Consider the following 22,956-nt stretch of genomic DNA (forward strand, 5'->3'; position numbering starts at 1 on the left):
CCATGCCCCTCCCCGGGACTCAGGGAGGTATTTTCTTGAGGAATGCTACAGGAGCAATGTTGCGTCCTGCCCACTGCAGCGCGTCTGGAGGCCTGTGACGATGCCAGTCTATCATGGTGAAGCTACGCTGTCCCTGGTTCAGATGGAGTCGGCCAGGTTTCTTACAGATTTCTTTTCCCTTCCTCACTATAAGGAACCTGCGGGAAGATACTGTGAGACTACGTTCACACTGTTTCCCGGCAAACCTTAACCCAATGGCTTCAGCTCGCATTAATGACCCTGACCTAATTCAGTCTTTACTATGGTGGTGGCAAAATGACGTTTCTAATTCCATCCTTCCTTCCACATTTATTAGTTGGAGGCAGCTATTGCAAAGAGAGAGGCCCCTTGTCTTCCCCCTCTCCCTTCCCTCCCTTCCTGTTCCGGGTTCTTTTTCCATTGCTCTGTCGTGATTGGATCTGACGGACTGGGGCTACGTTGACAGACAGGAGCTCCTCGAGTGGGCTTCGGCTCCCACCAGACTCGGAGCGCGCGCCTCTTCCAGACCTTGAGTACTGCAGGGTCCTGCCTGCCACACCGCGCCTGGCGCCTGGCGCCTGGACTACAACTCCCAGAAAGCCCAGCCTGGTTGCCTCCCCGCGGCCGCCGTCCGTGATCACGTGGCCTCCACCAAAGTCTTGCGGCCGCTGTCCAGGGTCACGTGGCATCAGCGCGGGTCACGAGAACAAACACAAGGCAGCGGCGGGCCATGGCCAACGTCTCCAAGAAGGTGTCGTGGTCCGGCCGCGACCAGGATGACGATGAGACGGCGCCGCTGCTGCGGAGGACGGCACGGCCCGGGGCGCCGGCCGGCGAGGGCACGCCGCTGCTGAATGGGGCCGGGCCGGCGGCCGCCCGCCGGGTAAGGAGCCCCGGGTAGACTGAGGCCTCGCGCCTGGCCTCCCGGCGGCAGAGACTTCCAGCACCTCCGGGCCCCGCGCAGGGCGGGCGGCGGGGCAGAAAGACGCGGCCTCCTGCTAGTCTGGGCCATCCCTGAGTCTGCGCCTCAGTCTTCCCTGTCGCGGGAGCCGGTCTAGCGATGGCGGCGCGCACACGGGAGAGCGTGACCCTGGGCCGCCGGTCTAGGGCTCTGACAGGCCAAAGGTCCTTCGACGGCGGCCCTCTGCTGGGCCGGTGCTGGCGCGGACTGCGCAGTGCGCGGTCCCAGCTGAGCCTCGGGGAGACTCGTTGCATCAGTACTCGGGTGGCTCATCCTCATCGTAAAGACAAGAAAGTTAAGCCGTGGACGGGTTCGGGAACGCGCACAGGGTCTCCCTTGGCAAATGGCAGAGCTGTTATCGGAACCTGGGCCCTGAGTTCTGGAGTCTTGAGAGGAAGTTCTGGGCCAGGTTCTCAGAAGGGATCGAGGAGCAGGTGGAGTTCGCCACTCAACTAGGGTGTTTCATGGGCGAAAGAGTAGCACGTTTGCTGTCGTGTCCTTGGTGGCATGAAACTAATTTATTTCCTGACAGTTTACTCCAAAGTGGCTTTAATGGGAGGCAAATGGAATTCTGCTTGGGTGATCTTTTTTTCTTTTCAGAATTGTGATAAATGCATGAGCAACTATTTTAACAATTCCCAGGGAACTTTAATAGTTTAGGTTGCAGCCCTAGCCGGTTTGGCTCAACGGTTAGAGCGTTGCCCTGCGGTCCAGAGAGACCCGGGTTCGGTTCCTGCTAAGGGCATGTACCTTAGTTGCAGTTTGTGCCCGGCCCTGGTTGGGTCATGCGGGTGGCAACCACTCGATGTGTCCCTTTCACATCGATGTTTCTCTCTCTCCCTTCGATGTTTCTCTCTCTCTCCCTTCCGCTCTATGGGGGGGGGGGAGGATGTCCTTGGGTGAGGATTAAAAAGACACAAATAGTTTAGGTTGCAGAGTTTTTTCTTGCAGTAAGATTAACTGAGGGACTCTGTCACCCTTCTGTACAGGGATCAGTACAGTCTTCAGGGCGATCTTAGCACTGACAAGTTTCCTTGAGTCACTGCAATCAGACCCACTAAGCAACAATTCAGGGTGGTTGAAATGTGTTCGGCATACCAGTGATGCAGTTTGTATCTTTAAATGTATTCCCATGTGTTGTGTTAATTTTGAGTTAATGAACTATTTTTGTTGATTGGTCTTATTTTGTTTTGTGATTATTCTTTTGATTGGTCATGGGCTAGGGTCTCCCAAGTTCTTGATTGGTCGGGGGCTGGCGTCTCCTGGAACTTGTTTTTCTTGTTGAGCGACCGTTTGCAGTTTGGGGTGGGTTAGGGTGGTTCTGTCATTCTGTTCCTCCTGACTGGAGTGATCGGTTTTAGTTTTCTGGAATGAGAGGCTTCTGGTAGGAGGGGGTCCAGGACGGGTTGGAGCCGGCCAATCAACCCAAACCACAGTCCACCCAGAATCTGGGAGTTAGCCCAGGCGAGCTTCCGCTGCCCACTGCTTCCCAGGTGGTAAGGGTGGTCTGTGCGGGGATCATCCAGGCTACCAAGCTCCGGTCCCCAGGTTTCGGCACCATTCTGTAAGAACGAGGTGGAACGAGGCGGAACGAGGCGGAACGAGGCGGTGCAGGGTCTCCAGAAGTGCAGGTTTATTGAGGGAAAGACCTGCCGGACTACCTCTAAGGAGAGAGTAGCCTTGTGATTATTCTTTACTTTCTCTCCTCCTGTTTTAGATGTGTCCTTTAAATAGATGTTAAGAATTAGGAAGGACATCCAGCTCCTTCTCTAGAACTTATCATTTCATTTTCCCAGTCCCTTGGAAATTCATTAGACACTGAAGGTCAGAATCTGTTCTCTGTTGGTAGGGTGCTGCTCATTTGAGAGAAACCTGTTCAGATGCTTTCTGTGTCCGGCCTAAAGTAGCAAATTTGCAGTGGTAAGGATGTGGGTGCTTTGTTATTTTTTTGGAACATTTCTGTTCCTTTTTTTATTTTATCTTTTTCTTTATTGATTTTAGAGAGAGAGGAAGGGAGAGGGAGAAAGAAAAACATCAATGAGAGAACATCGATTGGCCACCTCCTGCATGCTCCCCACTGGGGATCACACCTACAACCTGGGCATGTGCCCTGACCGGGAATTGAACCAGTGACCTCTTGGTGCATGGGTTGACACTCAACCACTGAGCCACACTGGCTGGGTTCCTTTTTTATCTTTTAAAAGAACGTTATCGTCCTGGGCGGTTGGGCTCAGTGGTTAGAGCATTGGCCCACAGACTAATGAGTCACAGGTTCGATTCCGGTCAAGATCCTTAGCCTCATTTGTCCCTGGCCCTGGTCAGGGTTGCGTGGGAAGCAACCAGTCGATGTATCTCTCTCACATCAATGTCTCTCTCTCTCTCTCTCTCTCTCTCACACACACACACACACACACACACACACACACTCTTCCTCCTTCTCAATCTATCTGAAGATAAATAGAAAAATATCTTGGGGTGAGGATAAAAAAAATTAAAAGAAAAGAAAGTTATCTGTCCCTGGCTGGTGTGGCTCAGTTAATTGGAGCATCATCCCGTGCACTGGTCAGGGAACATACCCAGGTTGTGGGTTCAGTCCCTAGTCAGGGTGAGTGTGGGAGGCAACTGATTGATGTTTCTCTCTCACATTGGTGTTTCTCACTCTCCTTTTCCCTTGCTTTCTCTCTAAAATCAGTAGAAACATATCCTTAGGTGAGAATTAAAAAATATATAATTAAAGAAAGTTATCTGATGTCTACAAAATAGAAGTATAAAACTGGCTTTAAGGGTTGACAAATAGAGATTGGAAACCTTGAGGTTGAATTTGAGTTTATCTCAGCACTTAATGAATGTGTTGAGATTTCCCACTTCTCTTTGCAACTAAATACATAAATTGGCTTTTTTCTGAAGAAGCATGTTGCTCTCCCTTAAAATTCTCTGAAATCTTTTTTTGACAACTGACCAGCTGCTCTTAAACAATTTTTAAGATTTATTGTGCACCTACTTTGTGCCAGCTGCATGCAGTTTGCCTGGGGCACAGAGGTGCATGAAGCAGCTTCTGACTAGCTCCAGACTCATGGAGAAACAGGCCAGTGCTCTGTAAGGACTGTGTAAGGGGCCCCAAGGACAGGAGAGGTCACAATTGGGTCCAATCTTGAAGAGTACAAGAGCCTCAGGCAGACAGGCAGATGGGAAAGAATAAAGAAATGTGTGTTTGGGACTCTCGGAATTGGAAAGTAAATCGGAGTGGAGAGTGGAGGCTGGAGAGAGAAGCCAGGTCAGACCTGCAGGGGACAGCTGCTTTATCTCCAGGAGAGCCCTGCAGGAAGCTGGAGATTCTAGTCTTAAGAGATCCTTAGCCCGCCTTGTGTGGACTGATGCAAAGGGGAGACTAGAAGCATTTATGTGAGGAGCACCACTCTGGACCAGGTGTCCCAGGTACCTCATCTGCAAAGAAGTTAATAGATGTGCAGCACTGAGCACAGTGCTTGTCACAAGACAGTAAACATTAGTCAGTCTCCACTGCACTAAAAACAACTGCACAGCCCTGGCTGGTTTGGCTCAGCGGTTAGAGCGTAGGCCCATGGACCAGAGAATCTCAGGTTCGGTTCCCGCCAAGGTTATGTACCTTGGTTGCAGTTTGTCCCTGCCCCTGTTGGGGTCGTGTGGGTGGCAACCACTCGATGTGCCTCTCTCATATTGATGTTGTTCTCTCTCTCTTTGCCCCTCTCTCCCTCCCATTCTATCTGAAGATAAATGCAAAAATGTCCTTCGGTGAGGATTTAAAAAACAACAACTGCACAGCCCTGGCCAGGTGACTCGGTTGGTTGGAGCGTTATCCTGTACACCAAAAAGTTTGCAGGTTTGATTCTTGGTCAGGGCAAGTTTTGAGTTCAATCCCTGGTCAGGGTGTGTACAGGAAGCAACCAGTGGCTGTTTCTCTCTCTCTCTTTCTCATCCCCTTCCTCTCTCTAAAATTTTCGAGTGAGGATTAAAAAAAAAACAGCTGCACAAAAGTGATTGTCTTGGGTTGCCATTCATGGCGCAACTCCACTGGCAGCTGACCACCCCCTTGATGCTGGCTTTCAGGCCAGGAGGGTCTGCTCTGGACTAGCGGGCCGAGATTACCGTTAGGCTCATGCACCCTACCTAGTCCTGCAGCAGAAGGCAGTTTGTAAGCTGCTGTCACTCCAGGGCCATTTTAACTAAAATGAAGACCCAGGCTAACAACTGCCCTATGGGGATGTTCTGGTGAACGGGACATGAGAGCTTGTTTTCACCACCTCCTGGCCCTTAGGGGTTTATTGCAGGATGCCCAGAGTTGGACCATGGTGTCATTGCTACCTTAGCACAAGCACAGCCTGCCATGCACTTGAAGTAACTGCTCTGGGCAGAGTGAGGCCAAGTGGCTGCCCTGCCAGGCTGCTAAGCGCCCAGTGAAGAGCAGGCACAACCCTGGGCAGGGTGGACTGGGGATCATCCTGAACTCAGCCTGCATCCATCTGGGACCGGGCTGTTCAGTGCTACCTGTAGGTTGCGGTGCCCTCATGTGGGATGTTGGTTATCCAGTGAGTTACTGCCCCTCTGCTGCTGGGACTCAGAGAGGGTGAGGTTAGCCAGCAAGTCATGGTCATATGCGTGGGCATTAGGAAGTGGACTGTTTTAAGAACTTGTAGAAGGAAATCTGAGCCAGAAACAGATGCTCTGGGGTGGAGGCTGGGTATTTACAGTGTTTGTAAATGCAAGACACTTCTGGGGACCTTTGTTTTGGGAAGCTCTGCCTGAGAAGCCCCAGTGGGTGTTTCGAATCATTCTGGGGATCTTATGTCTCTGGGAAATGGGGTTATCCCATTAGATTGTGCTCTGCCGACTGAGAGCCACAAACTGCATCGAAGCATGCCAGGAAGGTAGGGGTCTTGCAGGGAAGCTGTAGACCTCTCATTTGTGGTCCAGCCCCTTTGAGTTCTGCTTGTCATAAGTGAGCTCCTGTCTTTCTCTAGGTGGTTCCTACCACCAAAGGATCCCCTCCAGGAAGTCCTTTGCCTCAGTGCCCTTGGCCTGTCCTCTTTCTTCTTTATCCACTGACCTCCAGGCCGGCCACCCTGCTCCCTCCCCAAGGGCCCTCAGGAAGACCACAATCTGGAGAGGTATACCGCCTGACAGTGCAGAGATCTAAGGGACAAGAGTGGCCCCAGGCCTAGCCAGAGGATCTTGGGAGGCACCCCATGTCCCCTCCACAGAGGCCACAGTATTCAGAGGTGGTAGCAGTGGGGCCGTTCCCACTCCATCTGCCCCTCCTCTGCACGGCTTGCTCCTTTTCTTCCTTTAAGTTTCAGCCTAAGTGTCTCCTCCTCTCTCACCCATTGAGCTCAAGTCTCATCATTTACACTTGTTTGTTTATGGGAAACGTGTTTTGACTGTGAGCCCCTGGCTGTAGCAGCCTTGTGTCCTCAGTGCTGAGCATGGAGCCTGGAGAATCTTAGAATGCAGAGCAGCAGAATGGGACAGCAAACAACCTTTAAGTTATTTTAAATTTTGTTTTAATTGTAGTAAAAACATAACAATTCATCATCTTAACCATTTGTAAGTGCACAGTTCAGTGGTGTTAAGTACATTCACAGTGTTGCACAACCATCACCATCATCCATCTGCAGAACTCTTATCTTGCAAAACTGAAACTAGACCCATTAAACACTAACTTTCTCTTCCCCCTGCCCCTGGCAACCACCATTCTTCTTTATGTCTTTGAATTTGACTATTCCAGGGAATAAGTGGAATCATACAGTATTTTTTTATGGCTGGCTACTTTCTCCTATAATGTCATCAAGGTTCATCCATGTTGTAGCATATTGCAGGATTTTCTTCCTTTTTAAGGCTGAATAATATTCTATTTTATGTATATACCACATCTGGTTTATCCATTCATCATCAATGGACATTTGAGTTGCTTCTACATTTTGGTTATTATGAATAATGCTGCTATGAGTATGAGTGTACAGATAATCTCTTTGAGATCCTGCTTTCCATTCTTTTGGATATGTATACAGAGGTGGAATTGCTGGATCATATGATAGTTTTATTTTTAACTTTTTGAGGAACTTCCATACTGTTTTCCATAGAGCCTGCACCATTTTGCATTCGCACCCACAGTGCACCAGGTTCCAATGTCTCCACATCCTCACCAACACTTGTTATTCTGTGTTTGTTTTCTTTTTTTCATTTATTAATTTATTTATTCTGGCCACCCTCACAGGTTTGAGGTGGAATCATTGTAGTTTTGATTTACCTTTCCCTAGTGATTAGTGATGTTGAGCACATTTTTGTGTGCTTATTGGCCATTTGTATGTTTTCTTTGGAGAAATGTTTATTCAAATCCTTTTTCCATTTTTCTAATCAGGTTAGGTTTTTGTTGTTGTTATTGAGTTGTACAAGTTCTTTGTATATTCTGAATGTTAACCCTTATCAAATTTATGATTTATAAATACTCCATTTTATAGGTTGCCTTTTTACTTTGTCAGTTGTTTCCTTTGGTGCACAGACGTTTTTCAGGTTGATGTCCCATTCTTACATAAAATTTAAAATTTTGCCCTGGCCGGTTTGGCTCAGTGGTTAGAGCATCAGCCTGCGGTCCAGAAGTACCCAGGTTCGGTTCCTGCTAATGTACCTCGATTGCAGTTTGTCCCTGGCCCTGGTTGGTTGTGTGGGTGGCAGCCACTCGATGTGTCCCTTTCACACCGATGTTTCTCTCTCTCTTCCTCTCTCTCCCTCCCACTCTATCTGAACAAAAAATGGAAAAATGTTGTTGGGTGAGGATAAAAAAAAATTTTTTTTTAAATAATTATGGATTTACTGGAAGTTGAAAGACAGTGCAGAGAGGGCCTGTATACCTTCCCCCAGTTTCTTCCAGTGGTTCCATCTTGCGTAGCAGTCATGCAGTGCAGAAACCAGGGTTGACATTGGCACAGTGCGGGTGTGTGGTTCTCTGCTATCATGTCACATGTGTAGATCCGGTGAGCGCCACTGCAGTCAAGATACGGAGCACACCCGTTACCATGAAGAGCCCCTTGTCCTACTCTTCCGGTCACCTCCCTCCCCCACTGATCTGTTCTCATTGTGCCAGGCCTGACATTTCGAGAGTGTCAGGTCAGTGAAACTGCACAGTACATAAATCTTTGGGGTCAGCATCTTGCCCTGGAAGGTTTCAACCAGGCTATTATGCATATCAGTAGTTTGAAGAACAAGTATTTAATTTAACTTGTGTTTCAGGAAAGAGAAAGGAACTTAGTAAATTACTGAACTTCAAGTAAATGCCTTTTTCGTCACAAAAGATAGTTCCTAAAAGATGCCCATAAAGTTCAGAAAAGAGATGATGAAAACATGAAGGTGTGGAGAAGGGAGAGAGCCCAGCCCAAGACAGCTGCAGGGCTTAGCTCCTCCCACCTATCAGCCTTCACCTCCCGGGTCCACATGCTTTTCTCAGGATTCTGACCCCTGTGCTCATCTGGCATCCTCAAGGCAGGCTGGGTACTGGGGACCTTTTGTCACCTGAATGAGCGAGTCCTGCCCCCTCCCTCACTAGGCCATGTGCATGGTCACAGCCTGGCCCCAGAAACTGTTTAGATGTCAAAGGAAATGCTTTGTGGGGCTCAACTCTGGGCTGCCTTGGTGTGGTGGGAATGACTACCTGATGTAATTGAGCTGCTTTTATGATAAGATAAAAGTGGCCAGACTGCTTTTTTCTGTGGGCTTCATCTGCCAGTGGATGACTGTATAGGTTTTCTGGTTTTCCTTTCACAGTCTGACTCAGTGCTGCCTGGGCATTGCTCAGCTGGGTTTGTTCATCTTTGTGCCCCTTCTGCTTGGCTGGTCTGCATGTGTGGACATGTTCCCAAGGAAGTGTATTCAATGTTGCTGTGGTTGGGCTTGCAGCTGCTGTATGCTTCCAGGTTACATGTGTCCTTTTTGGGAGTGGGGACTGCAGCCAATGCTGGGCCATCTCTTGGTTAGAGTTCACTGTTAACTGGGATCCCTTCCTGGGCCAGCACAGTCTGTCTCATCAGATTCAAAAGTTTGGGGGCATTGTCAATTTAGAAGAGAAAACAGCTATGTTTCTCTCATTAATCACCTGTTTGTTCTACTGGTGTTTACTGTACGCACATAGAGAAGTGTAGTTGTGCAAGGGGTGCATGATGTTCAAGTGAACATGCATCTCATGTGTTACCTCCCAAAATATCTGTCCATTCCTGATCCCTGGAACCTGTGCATGGGACCTCACATGGAAATAGGTAGTCTTCACAAACGTGATCAAATTAAGATGAGGTCAGACTGGCATAGTCTGACACCAGTGACAGTTGTCCTCATAAGGAGATGGAAATTTAGGCAAACACATACAAGAGGAGGCCATGTGACTACGGAAGCAGAGATTAGAGTGATGCAGCCAGATGCCAAGGAATGCTAAGGATTGCCAGCAGCCATCAGAATCTAGAGGAGGAAGAAAGGAGACTCCTCATGACCCTTGAGAGGGAGTGCTGCCTGCTGACATCTTGGTTTTGGACTTCTTGTCTCCAGAGCTGGAAAGAATACATTTTTCTTGATTTAAGCCCCCCAGTCTATTATAATTGTTTATAGCAGTGCGAGGATTCAGACAACTTCTAATCAACCAATGTCCTCTGAGCCCCTGCATGCCCTCACTTTTCCTATCCCCCTATGACTAGCTCCTTTAAAACAGGTTGTTGTCACCTGATTGTAAACTTTCTATAGTGGAGCCACAGTGCGCTCTTTGGCTGGACACCCCTGAGGTCCATTGTTGAGTGTGGAGCAGAATTTGTTACTGTCATGGCTGCTTGTTTTTCGTCTTTGTATAGGGCTGTCAGATGAAATGCAGGGCATCCAGCTGCATTTGCACTGCAGAGAAACAAAGAATCATATTTGAGGTCAAGTATGTCCCCTGCAATATTTGGAACACACACTAACACATGATTTTTTGTTTCTTTGAAATGAAAATGTAACTGATGCCTGTGTTTTGTTTTCTAGTCCAGGCCTCTGCCATGCCCCGCCAGTGGGCATAAGAGAAGTCACACTCCTGGTTTTCTATCCTCTGTGGTTGATCAGCCCCCTGGGTCTGGAGTGTGGCCCCACTTCAGAGTGGGAGGGTTCTGGGGTCTGAGGGTACTCCTGCCTCAGGAGGCGGTACCTCAGACCATGTGTCTGGAGAGCTAGCCTGGAGGCCTGTGGCAGAACCACTTTGACTCATGATTGGGGACATACTCTCTAATGGGAGGGGGGCTCCAGGAGAGGGGGATCAGGAGGACACCAGCATGGTTTCCTGCAGCCCTGGGTTCTGATGACTAGTAGGTTTCTAATCTCTGAAGCTTCTAGAACAAGAGAAAGCAGGGGTTCTGGGATAGGGAAGGCCTGGGCTTCCCATTCCAAGGCTGGACTTCTTAAGGACAGGCTGTGGGTGGTGAGGACAGGCCTGGGTCTAGCACTAGCCCAGCACTAGCACTAGCCCAGCAGGTGTGGGCCTGTGTTCCCTAGGCAGGACCAGATGAGGCCAGGCTATCCTAGTGGGGTGGTGATGCTCAGTGCAGCTTGGCCCTGTGGTTAAGTGCCCTGTCATTTTTCTTCTATTTCCAGTCGCCCCATTCGGCATCTTTCCAAATTGGACAAATGAACAACACGGAGTCGGACGATGAGCTTCTGGACCCAGTGAGTAGAAGTCATTCCCATTTATCCCCAGGAAGGACGATGCCTGCTCTGTGGAATTGTAGCCTCGCTGAGGGCAGACAGTAAACGCCAAACCAGAGGATGGCAGATGTAGGGAGGGCTGTGCGGGGCTCTGGGAGAGACATGGGCCATTCTGTGCAGAGCTCAGGGACACATGTGGGCAGTTTTGAGCATGGCTCGGGACAGTTGTGGGCAGTTCTATGCAGAGCTCAGAGACAGACATGGACAAGGCTTTACAGAGCTTGGAGATAGACATGGGCTATGCAGAGCTCAGAGACATTGAGGAACAGACAGTGAGGCCCCAAGCCTAGGTGACCAGGGAAGGCCATTCTGAGGGGCCATGTTCCCTGAGGCCAAGCCAGATGAACAGAGATGGGGAAGTGCGTGACAGGTGTTGAATGCTGATTGAATATGCTGTGTGTAGGCGCAGAAAGTAGGCCGGGGGGTGGGTGCTGTAGGTGAGAGAGGGACCCTAGATAGGCTGGCGGAGGGCCTTGGGGGCAGGGTGAGCATCTCAGGGTGGGTGTCTCTGGATAGCAGTGTTATGCAGAGCTGGACTGTCCAGAAGCTTCCAGGGGAACATATCCTGAAAAGTTCTCCCTAGACTTGCATTTGGCTTCCTCCTTGAGTGTCTCATGGTTCTGAGTTTCATTTCCCTGACGGCCAGTGATATTGAGCATCTTTCATGTGCCAATCAGTGGTCATTTGTATGTCTTCTTTGGATAAATGTCTATTTAGATCCTATGCCCATGGTTTGTCTGTTTTCTTTTGTTGTGCTTTTGTTGTCATATCTAAGAAATCATTGCCTAGTCTAAAGTCATAAAGATTTACTCCTGTGTTTTCTTCTAAGAGTTCTATAGTTTTAGGTCTTGATCCGCTTTTCATTGATTTGTGTGTGTGGTGAAAGATAAGGGTTCAAGTTCATAGTCTTGCATTTGGATGTCCAGCTTTCCCATCACCATTTCATGAAGTGACTGTGCTTTCTCTATTGAATTGTCTTGGCACTTTTGTTGAAAATCAAGTTTATTTCCAATTCTCGATCGTCTGTCATTGATCTCTGTCTGTCCGTAAGCCAGCATCATTGTCTTGATACCTATAGCTTTGAAGTCAGGAAGTTTGAGTCCTCCAACTTTGCTCTTTTTCCAGGATGTTCTGGCTCTTTGAGATCCCTTGCGTTTCCATATTTATTTTAGGATCAGCTTGTCAATTTCTTCAATGATGCCAGCTGGAATTTAGACAGGGATTGTGTTGAATCGTAGTATTAAGTCTTCTGATGAACACAGGATATCTTTCCATTTATTTAAGTCTTTAGTTCCTTCCTTTCAACAATGTTTTGCAGTTTTCAGCATACAAATCTTACACTTTTGTTAAATGTATTTTAGGAATAAGTTTTATTTTATATATCTTATATTTCATGCTGTTGTAAATACAATTGTTTCTCTTTTTTCCATTTTGCTTTTTGTTAATCCTCACCCAAAGATATATTTTTCATTAATTTTTAGGGGGGGGAGGGTTGGAAACACGCACATTCATGTGAAAGAGAGACATCAACTGATTGCCTGCAACCCAAGTATGTATTTTTTTTTTTTATCCTTACCCGAAGACATTTTTCCATTTTTTGTTCAGACAGAGTAGGAGGGAGAGAGAGAGAGAGAAACATCGACGTGAAAGGTACACATCAAGTGGCTGCCACCTGCGCAACCCAACCAGGGCCAGGGACAAACCGCAACCGAGGTACGTGCCCTTAGTGGGAGCCGAACTTGGCTCTCTCTGGACCATAGGCCGATGCTCTAACCACTGAGCAACCGGCCAGGGCCCAGGTATGTATTTGATGGAGAATCAAACCCACGACCCCCTCTTCATGTCCATAATTTGCTAAAAGGGCTCACAGAACTCAGGGAAATACTTTACTTATGTTTACTGATTTATTCTAAAGGATACGACACTGGAACAGCAGTCAATAGATGCACAGGGGAGGTGTGGGGAGGGTGTGGAGCTTCCATGCCCTCTCTGGGAGTGCCACCCCCACAGCACCTCATATGTTTTGTGTTTTTACTGTTGTTGTTGTTTTCTTGTTACAGTTTTTATTAAATTATTTTTGTTACAGATGTTTCTCCTTTTCCCCCTCTAGACACCCTCCTACCAGTCCCCGTCCCCACCTGCCAGCATTGTTGTCTATGTCCATTGGTTATGCATATATGCATGTAAGTTCTTTGGTTGATCTAACCCCCCCATCCCCCTCCTCTGAGGTTTGTCAGTCTGAACCTTACTCCTTTCTATGTTTCTGGGTCTATTTTGTTCATCAGCTTATTTTGTTCATTATATTCCACAAATAAGTGAGATCATGTGTTATTTGTCTTTCTCTCATTAGCTTATTTTGCTCAGCGTAATGCTCTCCAGGTCCCTCTATGTCATCTCAAAGGAGAAGAGATCTCTCTTTCTTACAGCTGTATAGTATTCCATTGTGTATATGTACCACAGCTTTTTTATCCACTCATTTATTGATGGACACTTGGGCTGTTTCCAGATCTTAGCGATTGTAAATAGTGCTGCTAGGAACATAGGGTTAAGTATATTCTTTCTGATTGGTGTTTCAGGCTTCTTAGGATATATTCCTAGAAGTGGGATAACTGGCAGATCAATTTTTAATTTTTTGAGGAAACACCATATGTTTTCTATAGTGGCTGCACCAGTCTGCATTCCCACCAGCAATGTCCTAGGGTACCCTTTTCTCCACACACTCGCCAGCACTTGTTGTTTGATGATTTGTTGATGGTGGCCATTCTGGCAGGTGTGAGATGATACCTCAAGTCGTTTTAATTTGCATCTCTCTGATGATTAGTGACATTGAGCATTTTTTTCATATGTCTATTGACCATTTGTATGTCCTGTTTGGAGAGGTGTCTATTTAGTTCCTCTGTACATTTTTAAATTAGGTTCTTTGTCTTCCTTTTGTTGAGTTGTATGAGTACTCTATATATTTTTGAAATTAACCCCTTGTCTAATATTTCATTGGCAATTATGCTATCCCATATAGTGGGTTGCCTTTCCATTTTGATGGTTGTTTCTTTTGCTGTGCAGAAGCTTTTGAGTTTGATGTAGTTCCATGTATTAATATTTTCCTTTGTATGCCTTGCCTTAGGCGTTGTATCAGTGAAAATTCTGCTGCGTGCAATGTCTGCAATTTTGTTGCCAGCAGTTTCTTCTAGGATTTTTATGGATTCACAAGTCACCTATAAGTCTTTTATCCATTTTGAGTTTATTCTAGTGTAGAATAAGTTGGTGGTCTAGTTTCATTTTTTTTCATGTAGTTGTCCAATTTTCCCAACACCATTTATTGAAGAGGCTGTCTGTACTCCATTGTATACTCTTGGCACTTTTGTCAAATATCAGTTGAGCTTAATGTCTTGGGTCAATTTCTGGGTTCTCTGTTCTGTTCCATTGATCTATGTGCCTGTTCTTGTGCCAGTACCAGGCTGTTGTTTTTTTTTAAATCCTTACCTCAGGACATTTTTGCATTTATCTTCAGATACATAGGGAGGAAGAGAGAGAGAGAAACATCAGTGTGAGACAGAAACATCAAGTGGTTGCCACCCAAACAACCCCAACCAGGCTTGGGGCAAACTGCAACCGAGGTATGTGCCCTTAGCGGGAACTGAACCCAGGACTCTCTGGTCCACGGGCCGACACTCTAACCTCTGAGCCAAACAGGCCAGGGCCCAGGCTGTTTTGATTACAGTGGCTTTGTAGTATAACCTGATATCCAGTATTGTGATCCCTCCTACTTTGTCCTTCTTTTTCAAGATTGCTGTGGCTATTTGGAGTCTTTTTTGATTTCATATAAACTTTTGAAGTATTTGTTATAGTTCTATGAAATATGTCATTCTTTTTTTGTGTGGTTTTTTTTAATCCTCATCTGAGGACATTTTTGCATTTTTTGTTCAGACAGAGTGGGAGGGAGAGGGGCGGGGGGAGAGAGAGAGAGAAAGAGAGAGAGAGAAACATCAACGTGAAAGGGACACATTGAGTGACTGCCTCCCGCACGACCCAACCAGGGCCGGGGACAAACTGCAACCAAGGTACGTGCCCTTAGTGGGAACCGAACCCGGGTCTCTCTGGACCGCAAGTCGACGCTCTAACCGCTGAGCCAAATCAGCCAGGTCTGTCATTGGTATTTTAATGAGGATTACATTGAATCTATAGATTGCTTTGGGTAGTATGGATATTTTAATGATGTTAATTCTTCCAGTCCATGAACAGGGTATACACTTCTACTTTTTTATACCTTCCTCTATTTCTTTTTAATTTTTAAATTTTTATTATTATTATTTTTTTATCCTCACCCAAGGACATTTTTGCATTTATCTTCAGATAGAGCAGTAGGGAGAGAGTGGGGAAGAGAGAGAGAGAAAAAAAAAAACATCGATATGAAAGAGATACATCGACTGGCTGCCACCCACATGACCCCAACCAGGGCCGGGGACAAACTGAAACCAAGGCACGCGCCCTTAGTGAGAACCGAACCCAAGACTCTCTGGTCTGCGGACTAGCGCTCTAACTGCTGAGCCAAACCGGCCAGGGCATATCTTCCTCTATTTCTTTTTCAATGTCCTATAATTTTCTGCAAATAGGTACTTTACTTGTTTGGTTAGGTTTATTTCTAAGTATCTTAATTTTTTTGCCGCAATGGTTAATGGGACTGTGTTTTAGTTTCTCTTTCTGTGAGTTCATTATTGGTGTATAAGAATGCTGTCGATTTTTTTGATGTTAATTTTGTATCCTACTACTTTGCCAAATTTGTTTATTAAACTCGTAGATTTTTATGGAGTCTCTAGGGTTATCTATGTACAATATCATGTCATCTGCAAATAATGACAGTTTCATTTCCTCCTTTCCAATTTGGATCCCCCCCCCTTTTTTTTTCTTTTCTTTTTTTAAAGGAGATAGTTTATCTTTTTATTTATTTTTATGTTTTATTTACTTATTTATTTTTGTCCTCACCCGAGGACATTTTTGCATTTATATTCAGATAGACCAGGAGGGAGAGAAGGGGGAAGAGAGAGAGAGAAATACATTGACTGGCTACCACCCACACAACCCCAACTGGGGCTGGGGATAAACCGCAACCAAGGTACGTGCCCTTAGCAGGAACCAAACCTGGGACTCTCTGGTCCGCAGGCTGATGCTCTAACTGCTGAGCAATACCAGCCAGGGCCGTTTTATTTTTTCTTCATGTCTAATTGCTATGGCTAAGACTTCCAGTCCTGTGTTTAATAAGAGTGGCGAAAGTGGGCATCCTTGGCTTGTTCCTATTCTTAAGGGAAAAGCTTTTAGTTTTTGCCCATTGAGTATGATGTTGGCTGTAGGTTTTTCATATATAGCCTTTATTATATCGAGATATGATCCCTCTATTCCCACATTGCTGAGTGTTTTTATCAGAAATGGATGCTGGATTTTGTCGAATGCTTTTTCAGCATCTGTTGATATGATCATGTGGTTTTTTTCTTTCACTTTGTGGTGTATCACATTTATTCATTTGCGAATATTGTACCAGCCTTGCATCCCTAGGATGAATCCCACTTGGTCATGGTGAATAATTTTGTTAACTGTATTGCTGGATCCGATTTGCTAATATTTTGTTAAGGGTTTTGGCATCTATGTTCATCAGGGATATTGACCTGTAGTTTTCTTTCTTTGTAGTGTCTTTTTTTTTTTTTAATCCTCACCCGAGGACATTTTTCCATTTTTTGTTCAGACAGAGTGGGAGGGAGAAAGAGGAAGAGAGAGAGAGAGAGAAACTTTGATGTGAAAGGGATACATCGAGTGGCTGCCACTCCCCCGACCAACCAGGGCTGGGGACAAACCGCAACAGAGGTACGTGCCCTTAGCGGGAACCGAACCCCGGTCTCTCTGGACCGCAGGCCGACGCTCTAACCGCTGAACCAAACCGGCCAGCGCTCTTTGTAGTGTCTTTATCTGGTTTTGGAATTAGAATAATGCTGGCCTCATAAAACAAGTTTGTAAGTCTTCCTTCTTGAATTTTTTGGAATAGTTTGAGGAGAATGGGTGTTAGTTCTTCTTTGAACATTTGGTAAAACTCCTCTGTGAAGCTGTCTGGGCCCAGGCTTTTGTTTGCTGGGGGAGTCTTGATTACATCTTCAATTTAGTTGTTATTGGTCTGTTCAAGTTTTCTATCTCTTCCTGGTTCAGTTTCGGGAGACTGTGTGTTTCTAGAAATTTGTCCATTTTGCTTATCCTTTGTATTTCTGTGGTGTCAGTTGTTACTGCTCTTTCATTTCTGATTTTGTTTTTTTGGGTTCTCTCTCTTTCTTTCTTGGTGAGTCTAGCTAAGGGTCCATCAATCTTGTTTATCTTTTCAAAGAACCAGCTCTTTGTTTCATTAATCTTTTGAATTTTTTTTTAGCCTCTATGTCATTTATTTTTGCTCTGATCTTTACTATTTCTTTCCTTCTACGTGCCCTGGGTTTTTTTTTTTTCGTTTGCATTCTAGTTCTTTACGTTGTGAGGTTAGATAGTCTATTAGAAATATTTTTGTTTCTTGAGGTAGGCCTGTAGTGCTATGAACTTCCCTCTCAGGGCTGCTTTCGCTGCGTCCCATAGATTTTGTGTTGTTGTGTGTTCATTTTCATTGGTTTCCAGGAAGGTTTTAATTTCTTACTTGATCTCCTTGGTAACCCATTCATTGTTTAAGAATTTGCTGTTTAGCCTCCATGTGTTTAAATGTCTTTGCATGTTTTTGCTGTAATTGGTTTCTAGTTTCATTCCATTGTGATCTGAGAAGATACTTGATATGGTTTCAATCTTCTTGAACTTGTAGAGGCTTAGTTTGTGTCTTAACATGTGGTCTATCTTTGAGGATGTCCCATGTGCACTTGAGAAGAATGTGAATTCTGCCATTTTGGGGTGTAATTCTCTGTAGATATCTATTAAATCCATTAGATCTAGTGCATCATTTAGAGTCTCTGTTTTCTTGTTAATTTTTTGTCTAGAGGATCTATCCAGTGCTGTCAGCGGGGTGTTGAAGTTCCCTGCTCTGATTGTATTGCTGTTGATTTCTCCTTTGATGTCCTCCAGAAGTTTTAAAATATATTTTGGTGCTCCTATATTGGGTGCATATATGTTTACCAAGGTTATATTTATCCTGTTGAATAGATCCTTTCAAAAAATATATCCTTTTTTGTCTCTAGTTACAACCTTCATTTTGAAGTCTGTGTTATCAGATATGAGTATTGTTACCCCAGCTTTTTTTCCTTTTCATTAGAAGATTTTTTTCCCATCCCTTCACTTTCAACCTATGTAAGTCTTTTGTTATGAAGTGGGTCTCTTGCAAACAACATGTATATGAGTCATGCTTTCTTATCCAATCAGCTACCCTGTGTCTTGATCTGAGCATTCAGACCATTTACATTTAAGGTTATTATTGATAATGTACTTATTTATTGCCATTTTTGGTTATTGTGGTTCTATTTTTCTTCCTGTTTCTTCTAAGTACAGCAGTCCTTTTCACATTTCTTGTAGTGCTGGTGTAAGCACCTCATATGTTCACCAATCCAGGTCTCCAAACCCCTTCATTTAGGGTTTTTATGGAGGTTCCATTACACAGGCTAAGTCATTAGTCATTAGTCATTGGTGATTAGCTCAGTCTCCAGTCCCTCCCTCTATGGATGTTGGAATGTCAGGACTGAAAGTTCCTGCCCTCTAATCACACCTTGGTCTCTCTGGTAACCAACCCCCATTCCCCCCTCATCTTATTAGCTTACAAAAGATACTACCCAGAGATGCCCAGGATTTTAGGAGCCGGGTACTAGGAATTGGTACAAAGACCAATAATATATTCTCCATTGTACCACAGACATGTTTCAGTAATTGATTTTCAGATGTTAAAACACTTGCATTCCTGTGTGTTACAGAATCCAATCCTCTGACATCTTGTTGAGAACTTTGTGTCTCTGTTCACAAAGGGTGTGCACTGGTAGTGAGTTTCCTTTCAAATAGAATCCCTGTCTAGCTTTGGGGTCAGTAGAGTAGTGGCCTCATGAGATGAGTAGACTCGTTCTGTGTCCTCTCCTCATTTGTGCTTTGCTCTCCAGCGTGCTAGAGAACAAAGTCAGTGTGTGGCTCTGCTTCTTCCTTTGCAGGTGATGGATCCCCCTCACCCTTTTCCCAAGGAGATCCCACACAACGAGAAGCTCCTGTCCCTCAAGTATGAGGTGGGCCTCCTCCCTGGGTGCCCCTGCCCCATCCAGCCCCAGGCACTTCATCCCCTTTCCAGCCTCACCCCCACCGGCTGCCCAACATGAACCTGGAACATCAAGGTCGGTCATTATGTTATCTGTGCCACCCTGGTCTACAGAGCTTGGACTACGACAACAGTGAGAACCAGCTGTTCCTGGAGGAGGAGAGACGCATCAACCACATGGTGAGTCTGGGGCCAGGCAGCCCAGACACCACCCTGCTGAACCAAGGGCTGGTCTGGTGCTGCTCTCCCACCTGGGTGTGGTTGATGTGTCCCCTCCATATCCCTCTGTCCTTAGTCCTTGTGCCTCAGGTTCTGGTTTTTGTCCTGGAGTAAGAGACACCCAGTACCTGATACAGGAAAGTGTGTGTGTGTCACGTCTCGAATGCAACAAAGAAGGCTATTCTTAGAGATGTCAGCTGCAGTGGCCAGAATGTCAACAGCTGATTATGGATTGGTTGGCAAGGTCTACACACAGACACACACACACCCCAATGCCCCATCGTCTCTGAGACAGTGACCAGAGGCTGCCATCATGGACTTGGGGATGTGGAATGAAGCACACTGCGCATGGTGGCAGCCCGAGGAATTCCAGGGCCAGTCATGTCATCACCAGAGCAGACTTTGGCTAATGTCTTGCCACTGCACCTGCCTCTGACTGGTGCCTTCCCCCCAGGCCTTCCGGACAGTGGAGATCAAGCGCTGGGTCATTTGTGCCATGATAGGGATCCTCACAGGGCTCGTGGCCTGCTTCATTGACATCATGGTGGAAAACTTGGCTGGCCTAAAATACAAGGTCGTCAAGGACAGTATCCTTTTCTGAAGGTGCCCAGCACAGACGGTGGAGCTTAGAGCAGAGCATAGTGTCCCACAAATGGCTGTGCATCCCAGAGCAGGCCCAGCAGGAGACATCTCTGGGCCTGGGTGTTTGCCCTCCAGCTGGGAGAGGTGGGACTGGTGGGTAGCATCTCTTGCTGGGCTTTGGAAGGTCTCTGGGATGTGCAGTTAGCACATGACCTCCTGACACCCTCCCCTGAGTGTTTGGGGGTCATGCTTGTACCAGGGGTATGGCAGCCTGGGGATGTGGCATATCAGATGATGGAGCTAATAGTTGTCCTTGATGAGTCCAGACATTGACAAGTTCACGGAGAAAGGGGGTCTGTCCTTCTCCCTCCTGCTGTGGGCCACGTTGAACTCTGCATTCGTGCTGGTCGGCTCCATGATTGTTGCCTTCATAGAGGTACGGCCACAGGGAGCTCTGAATGGTGAGAACTCCTGCAGCTCACCTACTGCAGCTTCTGCCAGTGAGGTTCCCGCGGTCACACTGGTGCAGATGTTAAACGGTTCAGTAAGAACAGAAAGTGTATCTTGGCCTTTTCATCCCCCACCCTGGTGGTGCTGCCTCCCTCCTGGCCACACAGCCCAAGCCTGCCCCATGCCCACCCCTTACAACAAAGACCATGTGAGGAGCGCACAGCTCACATCTAGGGGGTCCCCAGGGTGTGCAGGGCTGACCCAACCCAGGGATCCAGGTGGAGGGGACCGCCCACATGTGAGGATCAAACCCTTCGTTATAGGACTTCTTCCAGAAGCTCTTCCTGTGGCCTGCCTCTTTCTTTACTATTTCCTTGTCATGAGGTGTTGCAAGGAAGAAGGGGAAGCATCTATCTAGGGTGCAGTGCATTGCCCCCCCAGAGGGGATCAAGGAACTCTGGTTCCTCTCAGCTAGTGTATGATATGTGCCTCCCATCTGTCCTAGAGCATCCCCACTCTGCCCCCTGGCCCCTTAGGGGCCACTGCACCTCCTCCCACTTCCACTGCCAACCCCTCCCACATCCCACAGCATTTGCATCTGGGGTGGGGAGAAGTGGGAAGCCCCTTCCACAAGCAGCTGTCCTGTTCAGTCCCATGTCATCCCCTCCCCCTATCCTGAGTACCACGAGGCTGAGTCTCCCTAGGCCTACCAGCCACGCCAGTTCATTCAGCTTGGCCGGCTCCATGTTCCTTTTTCTCTCCTTCTAGCCAGTTGCTGCTGGGAGTGGGATCCCCCAGATCAAGTGCTTCCTCAATGGTGTGAAGATCCCCCATGTGGTCCGGCTCAAGGTGAGGAAGTGAACCCTTGGCTGGGAGCATGGTGCTCATCATGGGGATTCTTTGCTGGTTTAGAAGCCTTTTGTTTGTGCACCTGCACCTCCAAAATCCACCCAGACCCATTTTGTGTGCTGCTGATGAGCATGTGTATGGATGTGCTGGCAGGTTTCTTGTAAACTTTCTTTAAAAAGTGCTAAAAACTTTCTCTGCACATTCTAAACAGAAAAATGCTTAAATGGTGTGTGTGCTGTGATCGAAGTTGTGTGGTTACATTTCAGGATGAGAGGGCCTGTGTTGGAGTGGAGACTTGCTGTGAGCTTTTTCTATTCCTCAGACGTCGTCTTAATATTCTTGATGACATCCTTGTTCTGTGGGGGCTTCCTCCTGTGGCCATTGCCAGTGTTTTGGTCTGCGTGCTTTAGCCTCGATTTGCCGATGCTTTTCTTCCGTCCTACTCTGGGGAGCAGATGTTCCTGGGGGCCAGGGGTTCCTGCAGCCCAGGAACCTGGCAGGTGGTGGACACACTGGGGGAGCAGAGCGACCTCAAGGGGAGGGTTGTACTGTCCCCTCTGAATGCCCTTTTTGTTGCTCGTGGGTGCTGGGTTGTTGAGTTGTTAGTATCGCTTTGTGTGCAGTACTGTGGCACAGGTTCTCAGACTGTGTGTGACCTTTAGTCAGAGACTTGACACATTTTCCTTTATGTTCCAGACCCTGGTGATCAAAGTATCTGGTGTGATCCTGTCTGTGGTGGGAGGACTGGCCGTGGGAAAGGTAATGGAGCTCGAGGAGTGATGCTTTGGCCTGATTCCCTCTACACTCCATGTTCTCCGAACCCACCTGATGGGGGCTGTCCTGTGCTTTCCAGGAGGGGCCAATGATTCACTCAGGCTCCGTGATTGCCGCTGGGGTTTCCCAGGGGAGGTCCACATCGCTGAAGCGAGATTTCAAGGTGAGTCCTCTCCTGATGCAGATGTCAACAATAAGGGGAACCATGAATGTCCCCAGAAAGCAGGGTCCCTCCTGCTCCGTGCAGGTCTGCTCTGCCAAGACCATCCTTGACATCGAATCTGAGGGTCTCCACAGTGTTCTGTCCTGGGTGGTGCTCCTGGGGCCTGCCCAGAGAGTCTGCTCAGAGCCTGGTTCTCAGTGATTTGTGTGGTGGAGGTGCATTTTCCTGCAGACGTGGTCTTCTCAAAGGGCTGTATGCCTTAGAAAGAAGTCAGGAATGACATGCTTACAGATTAAAGATGCTTAATCTTGCCCTGGCCGGTTTGGCTCAGCGGTTAGAGCGTCGGCCTGCGGTCCTGAGAGACCCGGGTTCGGTTCCCGCTAAGGGCACGTACCTCGGTTGCAGTTTGTCCCCGGCCCTGGTTGGGTTGTGTGGGTGGCGACCGCTCGACGTGTCCCTTTCACATCGATGTTTCTCTCTCTCTCTCTCTCCCTCCCACACTCTATCTGAACAAAAAATAGAAAAAATGTCCTCGGGTGAGGATAAAAAAAAAAAAAAAAAGTTTAATCTTCAAGATCCGCTTCAGAATAATTTTGTTATGTTTTCCCAAAACGCCACCAGCTTTTTTTGTTTTGTTCATCTTTACCTGAGAATCTTTTTTTTTTTAATTCTCACCTGAGGATATTTTTCTGTTTATCTTTAGATAGAGTGGGAGAGAGAGAGAAACATCAATGTGAGAGGAACACATCAACTGGTTGCCTTCTGCAGGGCCAGGGACAAACCACAACCGAGATACGTGCCCTTGACTGGAACCAAACCCACAATTCATTGGTCCACGGGACGATGCTCTAACCCCACTGAGCAAAACCGGCTAGGTCAACCTGAGAATATTCTTTTTTTTTTTTTTTTTTTTCATCCTCACCCGAGAGAGGAACAGAGAGAGAGAGAAACATTGAT

At 46.9% G+C, this 22,956-nt stretch overlaps 1 protein-coding gene across 6 annotated transcripts in view; it reads left to right on the forward strand.

The window, feature by feature from the left end:
* Window positions 1–725: 725 nt before the first annotated feature.
* CLCN7 (chloride voltage-gated channel 7) overlaps window positions 726–22,956 on the forward strand; it is a 34,707-nt gene continuing 12,476 nt past the window's right edge. For 4 of the 6 annotated variants that reach the window (XR_004961655.1, XR_004961656.1, XM_036279270.1 and 1 more), the window contains exons 1-9: window positions 726–901; window positions 10,613–10,684; window positions 18,862–18,933; window positions 19,077–19,142; window positions 19,636–19,768; window positions 20,090–20,199; window positions 20,982–21,062; window positions 21,759–21,821; window positions 21,916–21,999. Coding sequence is in view for 4 of the 6 variants with exons in the window: in XM_036279270.1 (XP_036135163.1) it covers window positions 749–901; window positions 10,613–10,684; window positions 18,862–18,933; window positions 19,077–19,142; window positions 19,636–19,768; window positions 20,090–20,199; window positions 20,982–21,062; window positions 21,759–21,821; window positions 21,916–21,999 (834 nt within the window). In the remaining 2 variants the exon portion in view is untranslated. Of the gene's footprint in view, window positions 902–10,612; window positions 10,685–18,861; window positions 18,934–19,076; window positions 19,143–19,635; window positions 19,769–20,089; window positions 20,225–20,981; window positions 21,063–21,758; window positions 21,822–21,915; window positions 22,000–22,956 lie in introns of all 6 variants that reach the window. The other 2 variants (XM_036279271.1, XM_036279273.1) reach the window with 2 other exon arrangements.

Source organism: Molossus molossus, unplaced genomic scaffold, assembly GCF_014108415.1.
Source record: "Molossus molossus isolate mMolMol1 unplaced genomic scaffold, mMolMol1.p scaffold_m16_p_3, whole genome shotgun sequence".
NCBI classification, from domain to species: Eukaryota; Metazoa; Chordata; class Mammalia; order Chiroptera; family Molossidae; genus Molossus; species Molossus molossus.